The sequence below is a fragment of the Durio zibethinus genome, chromosome 14, assembly GCF_047325235.1.
Source record: "Durio zibethinus cultivar Kanyao isolate XHJ-2024 chromosome 14, ASM4732523v1, whole genome shotgun sequence".
Classification (NCBI taxonomy): Eukaryota; Viridiplantae; Streptophyta; class Magnoliopsida; order Malvales; family Malvaceae; genus Durio; species Durio zibethinus.
In genome coordinates this window covers 21,828,950-21,847,399 of record NC_143175.1, presented here as the reverse complement: position 1 = coordinate 21,847,399, position 18,450 = coordinate 21,828,950, and the positions used below count along the sequence as shown (strand labels likewise).

Genomic DNA, 18,450 nt, shown 5'->3' with positions numbered 1-18,450 from the left:
AAAGGACGACATAGTCTATGGAGATAAAAAAAAAATGACTGTGGATATTAAAATTAAAATTAAAAATTTTAATTTATTAAATATTATTTTTAAAAATAATTATATAAATTAATTGAATTGAATTTCAAAATTTTTTAATGTATATGCATATATTGTACACTTGTGATGAATTCATTTACCTACCTAAAAAATGTCCAATTGTAAATCAGATAATTTAGAAGATATGGAATTTCGTGATTGGTGTTTTTGCATGTGGATAACCGTTTTAAAAACAACAAGGAAATTCCCAAAATATTGGTAGTTTGGCACCGTCATTCATTCATACGTGATTTTGTTGCTTTCAAAGTTTTTGACCAATGGAACATGGTTGAAGAGGCTTAGAGTTTCCACTTCACAACCGTGAATAAACCAGCCAGATATATTAAAAAATTGGAGTGTCAAATTTGCAAACAAAAAGGAGATCAAGACCCAACCATGTAGAAGCAATTCCATTCATATATAAAATATTGATAAATGAGTGCTTGTAAATATACCACAATAAATGCTTTCTATACTTTTTTTTTTTTTTGTTTCAAAAATATCTTTATGTTAAATTTCTTAATTAATTTTTAACAAATTATCTTTCTAACTTTTCATACACCTATATTTATTTCTTCTTCTCTTTAAGTTTTTGAATTTATATTTTCAGAAAATTTAAAAAGTTTTTAAATTTATATCTTTGAAAATTTCTACAAACTCTTAAAAATACAAAGTTTTAGATTTGCATTTCCAGATGTGTAATGAGTAAAAATTACACTTAAATTTTGTATTTGTAATATAAATAATGATTGTGTATAAGAAAAAAAAAATTGGGTTGTGAATGGAAGTTCAATTGGTAAATTAATGGCTAAGAATAGGAAGCCGAGGAGTATAAGGTGTTAAGCATCAGTGCCAAAAGGAAAAAAACACTGTGTCGGTATGAGTGTGACCCCCATTTGACCCATACCTCTTTTTTCTTTTCTCTTCTTTTCTTGAGGAATAATCAAAATTGTCCCTACAGAATTTTACATTACATTCACAAAGATTGCTATCACCGCCACGAACCGACACCAAAATGGGGAAGGAAGCGGCGCCCTCCTCCGCCCCTTCCAACGCCTCCACCGTTGGGAAGCTATTCGTTTGCTTTGAAACAAAACCATTAGGTGCCACATTGCTAGCTCTCACCTTAGTTATGCTTCTCTGGAACCTTCCTCCTTACTACCAAAACCTCCTCTCCACCACCCGTCCCTGCTCTGCCCCTCCTGTGACTTCCGTCGCCGCGGCCACGTCCAATTTACTCTCTAACAATGCTTCACGCCCTTATACAGCCACTCCAGTAGCTGAAAAGAAGTACTCCTCGGCTCCTAAAGCTAAACCCAGTGACCCAAATAAGCGAGTGTTCGAGGCTTACGGTAACGCGGCTGCTTTATTTGTGCAGATGGGTACGTACAGAGGCGGTCCTACAACGTTCGCGGTGGTGGGATTGGCGTCGAAGCCCATTCTTGTGTTCGGTCGGCCGTGGTATAAATGCGAGTGGATCTCAAATAACGGGTCTTCTTTCAGGGCCAAGGCCTATAAAATGCTTCCAGATTGGGGTTATGGGCGTGTCTACACCGTGGTGGTGGTGAATTGTACCTTCCATTTTAACCCAAACCAAGACAACCTTGGTGGGAAGCTGATGGTCAACGCCTACTACGGGGAGTCCCAAAGGAAGTACGAGAAATTCACGGCCTTGGAGGAGGCCCCTGGATCTTACAATGAGGCCAAGTACCGCCCACCTTTTCAGTACGAATATTTGTACTGTGGGTCATCTCTATATGGGAACCTCAGTGCTGACAGGATGAGAGAATGGATGGCTTACCATGCCTGGTTCTTTGGACCAAGCTCCCATTTCGTGTTTCATGATGCGGGTGGGGTCACGCCCGAGGTCATGGCAGCGCTCGACCCTTGGGTGCGAGCCGGGAGGGCTACGGTGCAGGACATCCGAGGCCAGGCGGGATTCGATGGGTATTATTATAATCAGTTTTTGGTGGTGAACGATTGTCTGCATCGCTATCGACACGCTGCCAATTGGACTTTCTACTTCGATGTGGACGAGTATATCTATTTGCCTGATGGGAATACTCTGGAATCGGTGTTGAATGAGTTCTCCGATTATACACAGTTTACCATTGAGCAGAATCCAATGTCCAATGTGCTCTGCTTGAATGATTCCTCCCAACAATATTCCAAGTAATCTCATCATTCACCACCTCAATTAGATTTCTCCATATGTTCATTTTCTCTTAAAAAAACTTACAATATTTCTGTGAGAGATTAAGGAGAGGTCTTTCTGGATTTGAATATGCTTAATTAGGACCAAAAAAGAAAAAAGAAGTCACAATTTATTTGTTCGAAAAGAAATGGAACTCATTTGAACATTTGGTTCAATTGCAATTTGTCCAATGTTGTAGAGATTATAAAAGTGTTCATGTTATTTCTTTCATATATTTTGGCAGGCAATGGGGATTCGAGAAACTACTCTTCAGGGAATCAAGAACCAGAATTCGACGTGACAGGAAATATGCAATTCAGGCGAAGAATGCCTATGCAACAGGAGTGCACATGTCGGAGAATGTGATTGGGAAGACATTACACAAGACAGAAACAAAGATTCGTTATTATCACTATCACAACACGATAACCGAACACCAAGAGCTATGCAGGGAGTACCTCCCCCTCTCTGCCAAGAACAATGTCACTTGGTTCAATAAGCTACCCTATGTGTACGATGATAATATGAAGAACCTCGCCAACACCATCAAGGAATTCGAGCGCAATACCATTGGAAACCTACGCCTTAACTGATGATCTTATGACCCTTACTGTGCCTGCAGCTACCACGTAATCATCCACGTGTCCAACACCGCAGTTTAATGCGATAATGGTTGAGCAGTCAGGGTCACTTCTGATTTGGGTTGCTCAAATTTTACTCTTCTTTCCTGCCGGGTATCTGACCGCACCCATCGCTACCTGTGACGAGAAACTCAGGGAAAAAGCAGGAAGGCGGCCCCGATATTGTTTTGATTTGTCTGTAAAGGTGAGTGTTTTACTTGTACCATTCCCACAACCCCACCCCCCTTCCTTCCCCACCCCTTAATAATTTAATTTGATTCTATATCTCTAGCGGAATACTTGTAAAATTGTTTCTTTGCATTTTTATGTTATTGCTTTATAGATTCATGCCAGTAATATAATATAAAACATCTAATAATGCTTGGTTGTCAAATCATAAATAGAGATGGTTCTGTTATTTTTTCTTTTCCAAGTAAAAGTTGCATCAACTAAATCACAAAGGACCGTGAAATGTAAATTTTGATATAAGACTTTCTATGATGATTATTTACATCATAGAAAGCCCCGTTTTCTTGTAGAGTATTCCATCTGCAGCTATTACGTTTCGCCTTTACAAGCTGAGAATGATAAATTGATAATAAATCATCTTTTCAGCTGGTATCTTGCTAATTTAGGTTATATTTGAAGTATAAATTTGATGGATAGAATAGGACGATGGTTATCTTATGTTAAGTTCGGTTTGTATTTGAAAAAAAGAATAAAATTCTAAAGAAGATTAATCATTCAGAAGATGATTGTAATTATTAAAAATTGAGAGAAATATGTTTTAGTGGGTACCATTATGAGGGTAAACTTATCTTAAAATAATTCTGAATATTACCTTTAGTGATAAATTTTTTTTACTATTTTGACTGAGATTCAAATCGTTTCACAAGGTAACGATCTAACCAATTTAAGATCTCACAAATGATTTTTTAGTTATTATCAAACATCATAATCTAATTAAGATAGATACATCATTAAATTTTTTTTTTATATACAAAAGAGATTATAATTTAAAAATAAAAAATTACAGATATTAAAATTTAAATTTTAAAATTTAAAATTATTAGATTTTTTAAAAATGATTACATAAATTAATTAAAATTTAAAATCTCTTAAAAATAAAAAATAAAAAAAGCAGTATGCAAATGTGTGAAATTGAAAAGTAGATCCAAACGACAAAGTTGTAAACAAAAAGAAAAAGAAGCCCAGACCTCGAAAGGCTACAGCCATTGTTCTTATTGACACTAATAGAAGGGGCTATTAGACCCAAAAAGAATGGCCCATCCACTTGGCGACCAAATGTAAAAATGCCAATACCAAATTGCCAATCTTCTTCATTTTTGTTACGAATTGGATTGGTGGGTCAGATTGGTTGAAGGAATTCTGAATCAGTCAAAAATCGATAAAAACACTTTTGAGCCAAGTTACGTCTTATTGAATCAATGGTTTGAACCATTTCATTTTATTATTTAAATATTTAATATTATAATTTGATAAAAAATAAGTTTATTTAAATAAAAGATAAATATAATTGGACGGTAGGAATATATTTTTGTTCTATAAAATATTTTATTCAAACACACGTTTTATTTTATATTATTTTTATGATTTATGAAATTTAAGTAAATATAATGAATGTTAAGAATGACAACAGATTATTATTATCATCGTACTCATATGATGATGTATATGATACTTTCTATGCTTGTACTTAATTACGACACCTTACATATATTCGTTAGGTAAAATTTTTTATTTTCATATTCAAATTCGTTTTGAACATATGATTATAATTAAAAATATATTAAAATAATTTGAAAAATACATTATATATCACAAATCTACAATACAATAATTTTATTTTTTAATTAACAAAACCAACAAATTAAAAATGTCTTTAAATAGTGTTAAGAATAATCGACTAAAAAAATTTCCTTACCTAATTTCCTATTAAAATAATCAGATAAAAAATGTTTTTATTCCCGTAGCCAATTGGATGCAAAAGCGAATTATCCACAATCTTCGCGTGAGACTGTCTTCCTAGATTGCTTGCAATAGACTTTATTTGACATAGTAATAGTATCAACTTACCATAAATTGGTACCTTGAAAGTAAGTAAAGATTAAAATTAAAATTCAAAACCAAAGGATACTTTATCATCGAATCATCGACAATGGGACCTTGAAATTGGTCATTTTTTGTCCTTTAGTGCGCACACAAAAAAACAAAAATTGAAAAACGTCACTGCTCTTTCACGACCATGGATGAACTGTCCTCTTTACTTTCCAAAGTTTCTATAGACCTTCCACTTGGCGGCCGTCCACACGCTTTCCAGGCGGCTTATAATTCACTCTTTCTCTTTCCGGGACACGTGGCATTACGGTCGACGTCTTGGAGATCCGTGCTTGTCGTCTTTTTTTCCCTGCCCTTCCCTTCGGGGACCACACCTTGCTTGCTACCTAACGCCACGACAGACTAACGGCGCTGAGCCGTTAACGTGGACCTCGTGGCCGTTTTTGGTGGTGGTGAGTGGGTTTTGATTTTGTGGAAGGTGGGGGGACGGGTGGACACGTTTAGACGTCAAATCCAGTGGCAGAATATGTAATATTTAAGGGTAACGTCATATCATAAATAATCCTTAAATTATAATAAAATATTTAATTAAATATTTAAATTTTAAAAAAGTTTAATATAATATTTTATTATAAATTTATTAATTAATATAATATTTACTTTATATTTAAATAATTTTAAAAAATAACATATAATAGATAAATAATTTTGTAAATAATATATTAATTAATAAATTCATAATACAAATAATATATTAAATATTTTTAAATTTCATATATTACATTAAATATTTAATTATAATTAAAGAACCATTTATAATATTAGTTTAATGCTTAATTTATATTTTAATTAATTAATTACTGATTAATTTTGGTTAAATTAATATCTGATTCATTGTTAATTATTTATTTATTTTTGTGGACGAATCTGCCCCTTTGCGCATTTCTGTCTCATGTTGTTTTTCGAATCATCGGATTTTGTTTGTTTTAATTCAAAATGCTACTAAATCTAAATTATTTTATTATACCAAATATAATATTGATATACGTCAGTTAAAACTAAAAAACATTTTAATTCATTTAGAAAAATTAATCATTTTATTAAAATAATTGTGAAAATCAACATCTTAGGCCCTTAATATTTCTAAACATATTATTTTAGTATTTTAAAAGGGATACTATCCTAAATAGCCTCTTAGCTATTATAATTTGTTAGATTTTATATCTAAATTAAAAAAATTGTTAAATAAGTACCTAAATTATGAAATCATGCATCAATTTAATCAAAAGTTACCTTCATTAGCTTAGATATTAACTTGGCTATTTTAGCCAATAAAAATTCGTTACGTGGATATAAAATAATATGTAATCATGACATAAATTGTTCATGTGATCAGAAAATCTGAAAAAAAAATTCCAAACAAATTAATTCTTCTTTAAAAATAAACCACCCTAACCTCCAAATCGGTAGTGTAAACAGTGCTTCAAGGCAACACGTTGTAGCTTTTCTCTGAATTTAGCGTTGATGTTGTGAGGCCAGATTTTAAAGATATTTCATAAATGATTGGAGACGGTGGGCAATGTTTTTGGATAAGAGATGAAGATTTTGTGAAAATGAAGGGTTTTGGCAATGTGGTGAAATGTAAAATGATTGATCTTAATCTCTGCTTGATGATCGGTGATGATAGAGCGATGAAAAGATGAGAAAAGCTATGCCGTCGGAAGAGTCCAAAACAACAATAGTGGGAAGTCGATCTTTTGCAAATGGCAGTAATTTTAAAGGCAGCGATCAAAAAAAGTTTTAAGATTGTTCATCTGAAAAACATTTCAACCTTTTTACTACATTTTTTTTTTTTGTAATTTTGAGGCATAAGTTTTATGAGATAAGGTATTTTTTTCCGTATTGACATGGTGAAGTTCGATGAGTTTTTATAAAATTTTTACTTTCCCTTATAAAAAATGGTTTATTCATGAGTTATTGAAACAGTAACCTCAATTTTTTTATTTTCTTTTCATTTTCGTCTTATTGAATCCTAGAGAAAAAAAGAAAGATAAATGATTTTTGGTTGTATCAATCAAACTATTGAGCATATAAATATCAAATGAGAAGTGTAGATAGAAAAGAAATAACTGTCATAACGTATAGATTCGTAGACTCATCGTTAGACGCAGATTTTAAAAGTTACCATCAATCTTTTTTTTATTTATGTATGATTAGCCATCTGATCGAATCTATCTTATTTAAATAGATGTATCAAGATTGACTTAGGGATCTTTAAATAGTAAATTTTAGTCCACAAAACTAGATTTTAGATTTGAAAGTGCAGTTACATGTGAAGAAGGTTATAGCACCCTCACAGTGCTCAACCAAATGATGGTACCAGTTTGGTTTCAAATTATCCAAGCCTTAATCATATTTATGATTTATCAAAATATTTAATATTAAAAATTGATCTTAAAATTACTCAAATAGTTTGGTAGCAATTCAAGATAACTTTTTCATCTCAGGAGTATTAATGAATACTAGTATCCCACTTTAAAGAAGTTCCATCGTTGGATTCATTTAAATTTTATTTAATGAAATAATTAATAAAATCTTTTAATAGTTTAGTAAGATTTACTTTGATGTAGATCTTCCAATAGTTTGGTAAGATTTTATTGTAAAATTATTTATGAAATTTATTTTAAGAAAATTTATTAAACCTTCCAATAGTTTGATAAAATCTAATTCAATATTTAAATCCTCTAATAGTTTGGTAAAATTTATAATTTAAAATTTTTAAATCCATAATCATCCTCCAATAATTTGACAAAATGTATGAATTTAACAAAACATTTTCAAACTAAGTAAATAAATATAACAAAATACATAAAAAAATATAGTTTACAAAAATTTGACTAGGTTAAAGGCTTAGAACACGGCTCAACTTGATGGATTGGCTTGGCTCCTCCATCAAAGGAATTAGCTAAGCTTATGGCTTACGGCTTGTGGCTTGCTTAAATGACTTGGCCTCTCTTTTAATCAAACTGACGTCATTTTAATATATACATATAACAAAAAAAAAGAATAAGTTTTTCTTCATTTCCTTTTGGCTCTTTATCTCTCTTATTTTATATATTTTTAGAGCTTTTCTCTTAAAAAAAGAATAAAAGCTATCAGACACTCAACAACCAAAAAATTGATGAATAATTGCCATTGCCACCGCCATAGGTTACCGTCGACCATTGTTTGTCAGTCGTCCGTTGGTGGCCGAAATTGTTTTAAAAAAATTTGCACGAGCTTGCCTCAGCCTCTCTTTTTACGTGTTCTAGTTGGTTTTTTTAAAAAACTCACTAGATCTCCATAAATTTGAACTTGAAGTTACGGTTTGGCTTTCTCTTTTTCATCACTCCAACGACCATTGCCTCTAGGTATGTTGTTGTCCTTGCTTTTATCTATCTTTTCATTATGTTTGGAAGCTTGAAACCCTTTAGAGGATGACCAAATCGAAACACAAAAAAAATTTTTTTTGCTTATTTGCTTTTGTTTTTAACTTTGTTTTTTTCGGTTGATAGAAAGTGGTCATTTTGCTAGAGATTAAGGATGATGGCAGGGTTTGGTTGAGTAGAGTTTGGTGGTTTGATCCATTGGGTTTGGTTTTAGTGCTTGTAGGTGTTTGTGAAATTGTTTACAGGTTTATGAAATTTTGACTAGGTTCAACTAGGATTTGAAAGTACTGGTTCCAGTGATAGGTTTCAAGTAGGATCAAATTTGTGGCAGTGATAGTAATAGCAGTTGGTTGGTTTTTTTTTTTTTTTTAGTTTTAGGTGTTGAGTTGACTGTGATGAGGGTTTTGGTGATGGGCTACCAATTTCCTAAACAATGTGATAGTGAGGCATCAGATACTAGTGCGAATAGCGATGGTGAAAAAATGTGATAGTTTTATGGGTTGATGGAAGCCCTATCAATTAATGAGTTTTGAACCATTCTTTTCCCTACTTTAATAATAGATTTATAAAAAAATTCATGCTAAATCAATTTTCTTTAAATCTGTGATTTGATTTGATTTGATTTAATTATCAGTTAATTTTTTAATGACTACATGAATTAAGCATCCAAAATTTCTTGCAAAATCTTCAACATTTTTTTTCAAGCTTTTTTTTTACTGATTTTTTTTTTACTTTTTGAAACAAGTAAAATTAAACAAAAATTAATTAATTAATTAATTAAATCAAATTAAAATTAAAATTAAAATTTTTTTATTGGGCTCGAAGTTTTACAATCGGGCCTAATTCACGATCAAAACCCAGTTTCGATTTCGAATAAACTCTTGGATAAAATGGAGTGTCTATAATTACAGATGATGGCTTATTTTGCTTTTGGTCTCTTTTTTCTTATAATTTGGAGGTTAGGTTTTGGGTATTGAATTTGGGGTTTAAGTTTAAGGAAAATTCATTTGTTTGGGGTTTAAATTTTTTTTATTGATAAGCTATCAAACAAAATGGAGTATCTACAGTTGCTCATCTTAGCACAATTTTTGTGAAACAAAAATTATGCAAAGATAAAATATATCCATTTTGTTCGAATTCAGACAAGCTAAAAATTTGAAATCCAAAAATTCACAATTTAAAAAATCAAGAGTTCACAAATTTTCAAAGATTCACAAAGTTTCATAACAAGAATTGAAATATTCTAAAACTCCAAGATTCGTAAAAACTTCGTAATGATTTCAAAATTTGTCAAAAGTCAAGATTCGCAAAGGTTTGCAAGGATTTCAAGTTTCATAAAGATTCCAAAAGTTTTTAATGACTTAAGATTCTAAAAATTGTTTAAATTCGTATAGGTTTCAAAATTCGCAATGGTTCCAAAATTCAAGATTTTCAAATATTCTAGATTCATCAAGGTTCCAAATTTGACAGAGTAGAAGATTTGTAAAAATTTAGATTCATAATAATTCTTAAGAGTTTCAAATTCTCAAGAATTTTAAAATTTTAAGAATTGAAAGATTCACAAAAATTTTCAAAGATTCGCAAGAGATTCAAGTTCGCCAGAAATTTAGGTTAAAAAAAAATTCAGATTCGTATGAGATTCAAGTTCGTAAGATATTCAAAGATTCACAATAAATTTAGATTTGCAAGAGATTCAAAAATTCGTAAAAGGTTTAGGTTTACAAGAAATTTAGGTTTACAAGAAATCCAAAATTTTGCAAGAAATTCAAATTCAAATATTAGTAAGAAATTCAAATTCGCAAGAACTTCAATGATTCACAAGAGATTCAGGTTTACAAGAAATTCAAGTTCGCATAAATTCAAATATTCACATTCAAAAGATCCAAAATCTAAAGTTTATGTTTGAAAAATTCAGGGATTTACATCAAAGATTTCAAGGTTCAAAAATTCTTGTTCAAAAAATTTCAAGGTCTTATATCCAAAAGTTAGAGATTTTTATTGAAAACTTTTGGGATTCACATCAAAATTTCAAAGATTCTTATTCAAAAAATTTTGAGGTTTCGTATCCAAAATTTAAAGAATCTTATTTGAAAAGCTCATTTTAAAAAAGGCTCTGTAACTTTAAAAGTTTAAAAAGTTCATCAAAAAAAAAATCTCACTATGAAAGATATTCCTCATTTGAGGATTCAAAAGTAAAAAAAAATTTCTTCAATCATAGTCAAATTCTTATATGCGATAATTGTCATGCAAATATCATTTAAATGATGCAAATGCCACAATCTCGATTCTCACTAAATGTTGCAAATGCTAGTGTCCTACTATAATTTAAACATTCTTTACATAATGCAAATATATGCCCCAACAATGATGCAAATGTAATTATCATAATATATGTAATGCAAATGTCACTAAATCAATATCAAAATTCTAATAGTGGTAACAAGGTTCTCAAAACTCTATCATTTTTTCTTAGCTTCTCAGTTTTAACAATTTCAGAACAAATTTTGTCAATTAATCCATGTCGTATTTCTCATCTGGTCACAACTCACAGATTATATCAACTAATTTATCATTATATTCATCACTAAATCATCTTGTTTACCCTTTTAAAATCAGTTTCTCAAGTTTTTTTCATTTATTTCATCTTGGATTTCTTTCAAAAGAATGAAAAAATCTTTTATGAACATTGTCATTTATTTATTTATCATTTTTCTAATTCATGACAAATATAATATATTTTCTTGATTCATTCAAAGGATGTACACTTACTAAAGAATGAGAAAAATTGGTCTTTATTATTGAAAGAAAAAAGGTATAGTTAAGAACAACTCAGAGATAAATGAAAGCAAAATGTTATAACTGTGTAAATGGGATATTAAATCCAGACTAATGATTGTTCAGGCAATTTTGAACTCAAACTCAAAATCTTCCTTAAAAAACACATTTGATTAACATTTTTTATCTTTAGATATTATCCATATCCCTGGGATCCTTAAATAAAGCTATTTTTTCAAGTTTTCATCTTTACTTAAATTGCCCTCTCAAGTTTTCAGTTTAAGTTTTCATTTTTCCTACTTTTCTCTTTTTCTCTTTTTTTCTCTTTTTTTTTATTATTTTTTTGCACACTATTTTCTTATCTTTTTTTTCTCATTTCTTTTTTCTTTTGATGCATCAATAATATTTTGATCAAAATTTTAAACAATTCAATAACAAATTTACCTTAGTTTAATTCATGATTCTCTAATTTAAGTATTCACATTCGATCAAAATGAACTTTTAAGGGATGTAACATAAGCTAAGGTGAAGAGTTATGAAAGAAATAGATGAAACATGCGTAAATTGTATTTAAAGGGTAATCAAACTAAGGATCATTTCTTTTTATGTAGAGCACATTGACATTTTATCCTATAAATTTTTCTTTCATTTTTTTTCTTTCATTTTTTTTCATTTTTTTCTTCTTTCATCATTTTTCAAGAAAAATTTAAGTATAAAAATGCTTTACCCCTGAAATCACTAAGGATGAACAAGTTTCTCAGACTTTTACCCTCAGTGTGAGGTGATCTTTGGCTAGGGTTTCTTGAAAGAAAATTCTAATAGGTTTAAATGGGATAACGAAGGATAATTTTACTCATTTTATGAAATGTAGAAGAAAAATGATCATTTATCATTTCCAATATGAATACTTTTAATGAAGAACATTGATTGATTGATTGATAACAGAATTGTAAATGAACCATTGCAAAAATTATGCATTGTATCACTTTTAAAACTCTTTACTATATTTATCTTCTTTTATTCAGCAATCTCAATGAATTAACTATTTAATTTATCAATCATATAATCATGAATGATATTTTTAAAATCGAATATTAAATTATTGTTATGACCCGTTTGAACGTTAATTATTCAAAATCAAATAATAAATATAGTGAAAAAATGTGAGAAGGTAAAAGTATATCATGGTAATTCACATAAAAGAGGAAATGTCATGAAAATACATCAAATCTATCACTTTTATTAAAATGATGAAAAATAAGATGAAATTCAAATACGTAAAAGAGATTCATATTTTTAAAAAATATTAAGATGATAAGTAATTTCAATTGACCTTTCTAAAATCATGTCTCTTGATGATTGGATAAGAAACTTTTGTAGATATTTAGCTTTTCTGATTTATTGAAGCTTATCGAGCCTACTAGAATCAAACTTTATACATTTTGCTTGAAAGTAAGGTAGGTTTCTATGAAGTGACCTACATTCTCATTATGGTAGTTACATGTAGTATTAACATTGTACTATTTGAGATAAGGTGATTTTAATGGTTTCAAAAAGACTGGGGATACCAAGTTATTATTGACTAATTCTGAAAATAGCTCAGATAAGTTATGGGGATATGATCAATGCAAGCTCTCTTTTGGTTATTCCTGGATCTTCTCAAACTACTCGCTTGATTATTAAGCTTTGGACTGGTATGGTGATAGGATTAGGCCCATATGTTAGTGCTTGAAAAGTTGATTAATAAAGATTAAGGTAAATGTTATTCATGGTTAGATAATGAGGCTGATAAGGAACTAGTGTAATATTGTTGATTACAGAATAGTAACAGGGTGATCATATGGTGGATATGGAGTATAACCTCTAAATTGTTATCCCTTAAAACTCAACGTTTAAGCTTCAGCTTATTTATTCTTAGGCATCCCACTTTTCTTGGCACTACTAGCCTTTTTTTCATCAAGCTTACCACTCTTAATGACATTTTTGATAATTTCTCCTAAGATCAACATATCAACAAAGTTTATTATTATGTTCTCTATCATCTTTTCATAATAAAGTGCTCTTAGGATGTTTATGAATAAGACCATTATTATTTTCTCGATCAAAAGAAGTTGAACTTAAGCAGCCATATGCCTTCACTGTTGGACATATTCTTTAAAAGATTCTTTTACCTTCTTTTCTATGCTTTGTAAAAAAAAATCAAGAGTCATGTCTATAATATGACGATATTGATTGTTGGAAAAAAAGGTCAAATCATTCCATGATTGGATACAAGTCTTGCCCAACTAAACATACCACCTTACAATAAAACCAATTAAACTATCTTGAAATATATGCATAAGTAGCTTTTCATTACTGACATAAGCTATCATCTTTTGACAGTATATGGTGACATGAATTATTGAACATTTAATATCATTGTACTATTTAAACTTTGAAACTTTAAATTTTGAAGGAATCACAACATCTAGGATCAAACAAAGGTCAACAGTATCCATGGAGCCATAAAAATCTATTCCTTCAATAGCTCGCAACCTTTCTTTAAGCATGTTCATCTTGTAACAGCTTTTGAATCTTTCAAAACTCAACCGTTTTCATTTTCTTTTTTGAAATATCCAAATTAAGAACTTGGACCGATTCAACTACCTTTTTAGTAAGGCCAATGTTATTATAGCTTTGGACATTCTATTTGCTAACTGTGGGCAACATTTTTATGTAAGTATAGTTTGTCAAAAATGTAAATTATTGTGATGATAGGCTTAAAGCGGACTGAGCTTGAGGTGGGCTATAACTCGAAAGATACAATAGATCAAAAAATTCATACGAAACATCTTCATTTATCGTCTTTCCCTTATTCAGCTTACTCAAAGCTTTAAAGATCTTGCTAAGTTTTCTATTGATTTTCTCTTGAGCTTTTTTAACTTTTCAACATGGCTTGCATTATCTTGTTCCATTCTTCTAGCTTAAGCTCGGATATTGTACTTATGGGGAATTGGTTGAACTATCTTTGATCTTAATTTTTCATAATTAAGGTATAGATTTGGAGTGATGTTTATATGACCATCAGATTATGCATGAGACTAAATGCAAAAATGCATGAATTCGATAAGGAGTATTTAATGATGTCAATACATGTATATATAATAAAAGAAAATGGTTAGTAAAAAAGGATATATGCAGAGAATAATATATGCAAAAAATAACATAAAGGATTAGTATGGAAATACAAAAAAAATATATAAATTTACAAGCAAAATAAATGTTCCATCATATGTCCTATTTGGGATTTTCTAACACAAGAGAAGACATGACTCTAACCTAAGTTCGGACCTTTAAAGTGTATTTACATGCTAGCTTCAAAGATTTGACAATCTAAGGGTTCTTAAATTGTTTCTTACATCATTGTCTATTATAGACTAATAAAGCACCCTAATTTTCACCCATTATAGGCTACAAGCAAAAAAAATTCAATTTGAGTAAGAGTTTTTTGCTAGCCCATGCGGAGACATGAAATCTCACGAAGGTGTAGGTACTTTACTCTCTCATAAAGAATGAAACTTGGGTATAGAGCTTACGTTATACATATACAAATGAATAACAAATAAATAAAATGAATAAACAAACAAATAAATAAAATACAAGCAAGAGAAAAAATCTTAAATTTATTAAGTTAGGCTTGGATAATAAGAAATTATTTATTGGCTTGACTCTCGATGTTCCCAACGGAGTTGTCAAATTATCATAACGTATAGATCCGTGGATCCATCATTAGATATAGACTTTAGAAGTCACCATCAATCTTTTTATTAAGTATGATTGATCACCTGATCGAATTTGTCCTATTTAAAGAAGAGTCTCAAAATTGACTTAAGTATCTTTAAATAGTATATTTTAGTCTATGAAACTAGATTTTAGATTTAAGAGTATAATTATACATAAGAAAAGTTATAGCACCCTCATAATACACATCCAAAGGATGATATCAGTTTGATTTCAAATTATCCAAGCCTTAACCACATTTATGTTTTACCAAAATATTTAATATTAAAAATTAATCTTAAAATTACTCCAATAGTTTAGTAGCAATTTAAGATAATTATTTCACTTTAGTAATATTTATGGAGACTAGTGTCTTACTCTAAAAAAGCTTTGTTATCGAATTTATTTAAATTTTATTTAAAGAAATAATCAGTAAAATCTTTCAATAGTTTGGTAATATTTACTTTGATGCAAATCTTCCAATAGTTTCGTGAATTGTTATTGTAAAATTAAGTGTGAAATTTATTTTAAGAAAATTCATTAAATCTTTCAATAGTTTGATAAGATTTAATTCAATATTTAAATCATCTTTAGGGTGGTAGGATTTATATTTTAAAATTTTTAAATCCATAATCATCCTCCAATAATTTGACAGAATGTATGAATTTAACAAAACATTTTCAAACTAAGTAAATAAATATAAAAAAATACATAAAAATATAGTTTACCAAAATTTGACTAGGTCAAAAGCTTAGAACACAGCTCAACTCGATGGCTTGGCTTAGTTCCTCTATCAAAGGACCTCAGCTTGCACCTTACAGCTTGCTTAAATGATTTGGCCCCTCTTTTAATCAAAACGATGTCATTTTAATATATACATATAACAAAAAAAGAATCAATTTTTCTTCATTTCCTTTTGGCTCTTTATCTCTTTTATTTTATATATTTCCAGAGCTTTTTTCTCCAGGAAAAAATAAGAGCTACTGGACACTCAACAACCTAGAAATTGATGAACAACCACCATTACTACCAACACAGGTCATTGTCGACCAATGTTCGTTGACTGTCCGTCGGTGGCTGAAATTGTTCTAAAAAAATCTCCACGAGCTCGCCTCAACCTCCCCTTTTACGTGTTTTGATTGGTTTTTACAAAAGCTCTCTAGATCTCCGTAAATTTTAGCTTGAAGTTATGGTTTAACTTCTCCTTTTTCATTGCTCCAATGGCTGCCACCTTTAGGTATGTTGTTGTCCTCACTTTTGTCTATCTTTTCACTATGTTTGGAAGCTTGAAACCCTTAAAGGACGACTAAATCGAAAACAAAAAAAAATTTACTTTTTTACTTTTGTTTCTAACTTTGTTTTTTTTTTTTTTCAGTTGATATAAAGTGGTTGTTTTGTAGGAGATTGAGGATAATGATAGGGTCTGGTTAAGCAAAGATTGGTGGTTTGATTCGTTGGGTTTAGTTTTAGTGCTTGTGGGTGTTTGTGAAATTGTTTGTAGGTTTTATAGAATTTTGATTAGGTTTAACTGAGATTTAAAGGTGTTGGATCCAATGATAGGTTTTGGGTAGGGTTAGATTTGTGGTAGTGATAGCAATGGCAGTTGGTTTGTGTTTTTGTTTTTATTTTTGGCTCTGGTTATTAAGTTGACTATGATGAGAATTTTGGTGATGGGCTATTGATTTCCTAAACAATGTGATGGTGAGGCATCGAGTACTGGTGGGAATGGCAATGGTGAAAAAATGTGGTGGTTTTATGGGTTGATGGAAGCCCAATCAGTTAGTGAGTCTTGAGCCATCCTTTTCTCTACTTTGATCACAAATTTATAAAAAAAATTCATGCTAAATTAATTTTCCTTAAATTTGTGATTTGATTTGATTTGATTTAATTATGAATTACTTTTTCAATGACCACATGAATTTGGCACCCAAAATTTCCTACCAAATTTTTAACTTTTTTTTCAAGCTTTATTTATTTATTTATTTATTTATTTATTTATTTTATTTATTTTATTTATTTATTTAGACTTTTTGAAACAAGTAAAATTAAGCAAAAACAAATAAATCAAATTAAAATTAAAAATTTCTTATTGGGCTAAAAAATTTAGAGGTTAAGGTTTAGGTATTGAATTTGGGGTTTAGGTTTAAGGGGAATTCTTTTTTTTTTTTTTTGGGTTTAATTTTTTTTTTTTACTAATCTAATTTTTTTTTCAAAATTTTTACCTATATAAATAATCCATGTCATGTTTACATGTCATTTTGTATCCACGTGGTGGATTTTTATTGGCTAATATAGCTAAGTCAGCATCTAGGCTAATGAAGTTAACTTTTGGACTAAATTAATACACGATTTCATAATTTAGGTACTTAATAACTTTTTTAATTTAGGTACTAAATTCAATAAACTAAAATAGTTTAGGGGCCATTTAGGATATTATCCTTTGTATAAATTATATAAAATTTTTGTGCTACTTATTATTTAAAAAAGAATTAATGTTATGAATAGATCTTGAACTATAGTAAAGTATTTAATATAATATTTAAAATTTAAAATTTACTAATGTGATATTGAATTATAAATATATTGACTAATGTGATATTTAAAATATTGTTTATTCGTCATGTATCATCATTTAAAGTTAATCACATTAAGGATGAGTTTTATATTAATTATATATTCATGGTTCAAGTATCATATTGAATATTTTATTATAATTTAAGAATTATTAAAAAAATTAACATTTTAAAAAAGATATGTAAAATAAATTTTTTTATATGTTTGACTTAATACTATTTAATTAAGAATGTAAATTAAAAGAGTATGAATAAATTATATTTTATTAATGATATATTAATTTAATTAAAAATTTTAAAATATTATTTATGATCATTTATCAAATTTAATAAATTAAAAAAATCAATTTTTTTATATATTGTTTGTTGAATGTTTTAGTCGTTTACATCATCAAATATAAAAAATTAAATATAAATTAATTTTTTTATGTTTAAGATCATTTATTAAATTTAATAAAAGAATAAAACTTTAATTAATTTTTTAAAAATTTTTTTATTTATTTGTACCTTTAATCTCAAGAAGAAATAATGAAGTAATTTAATTATATTAAAGTAAACCACACGCTAAATCACTAATTAGCAAATTAAAATTTGGCAAATGGTCAAGGAACGTGGGTTGAAATTTTGAGAATTAGGTAAGAAAAAAAAGGAAAAGGAAAAGCAAATAAAGAAAAAATCGTACATTTTGTAGCTGTGACCTAAGAAGGATGATCTCGTCATTGTTAAAAAAGTAACGACATTGACGTCATCACGCCGTTTAAACAAAATTGGTCCGCCTTTTCTTTCCGTTAACTCGCTCACATTTATCTTTAAAAATAAAACCTCAAAATATATAAAAATAAAAAATAAAAAATAAAAACGTTTTAGCGGGAGAAGGAAAACGACGTTTCTTAGACACCTCCAATTTAAAAAATAAAAATAAAAATAAAATTTTATTTATTTAT

General features: G+C 29.2%; 1 protein-coding gene across 1 annotated transcript; it reads left to right on the top strand.

The window, feature by feature from the left end:
• The first annotated feature begins 941 nt into the window (after positions 1 to 941).
• Positions 942 to 3,271, top strand: LOC111294362 (galactan beta-1,4-galactosyltransferase GALS1-like). Its single transcript, XM_022887642.2, has 2 exons — positions 942 to 2,250; positions 2,517 to 3,271. The coding sequence occupies exons 1-2, from the start codon at positions 1,094 to 1,096 to the stop codon at positions 2,863 to 2,865; spliced, it is 1,506 nt and encodes a 501-aa protein (XP_022743377.2). The 5' UTR covers positions 942 to 1,093; the 3' UTR covers positions 2,866 to 3,271.
• The last annotated feature ends 15,179 nt before the right edge of the window (positions 3,272 to 18,450 follow it).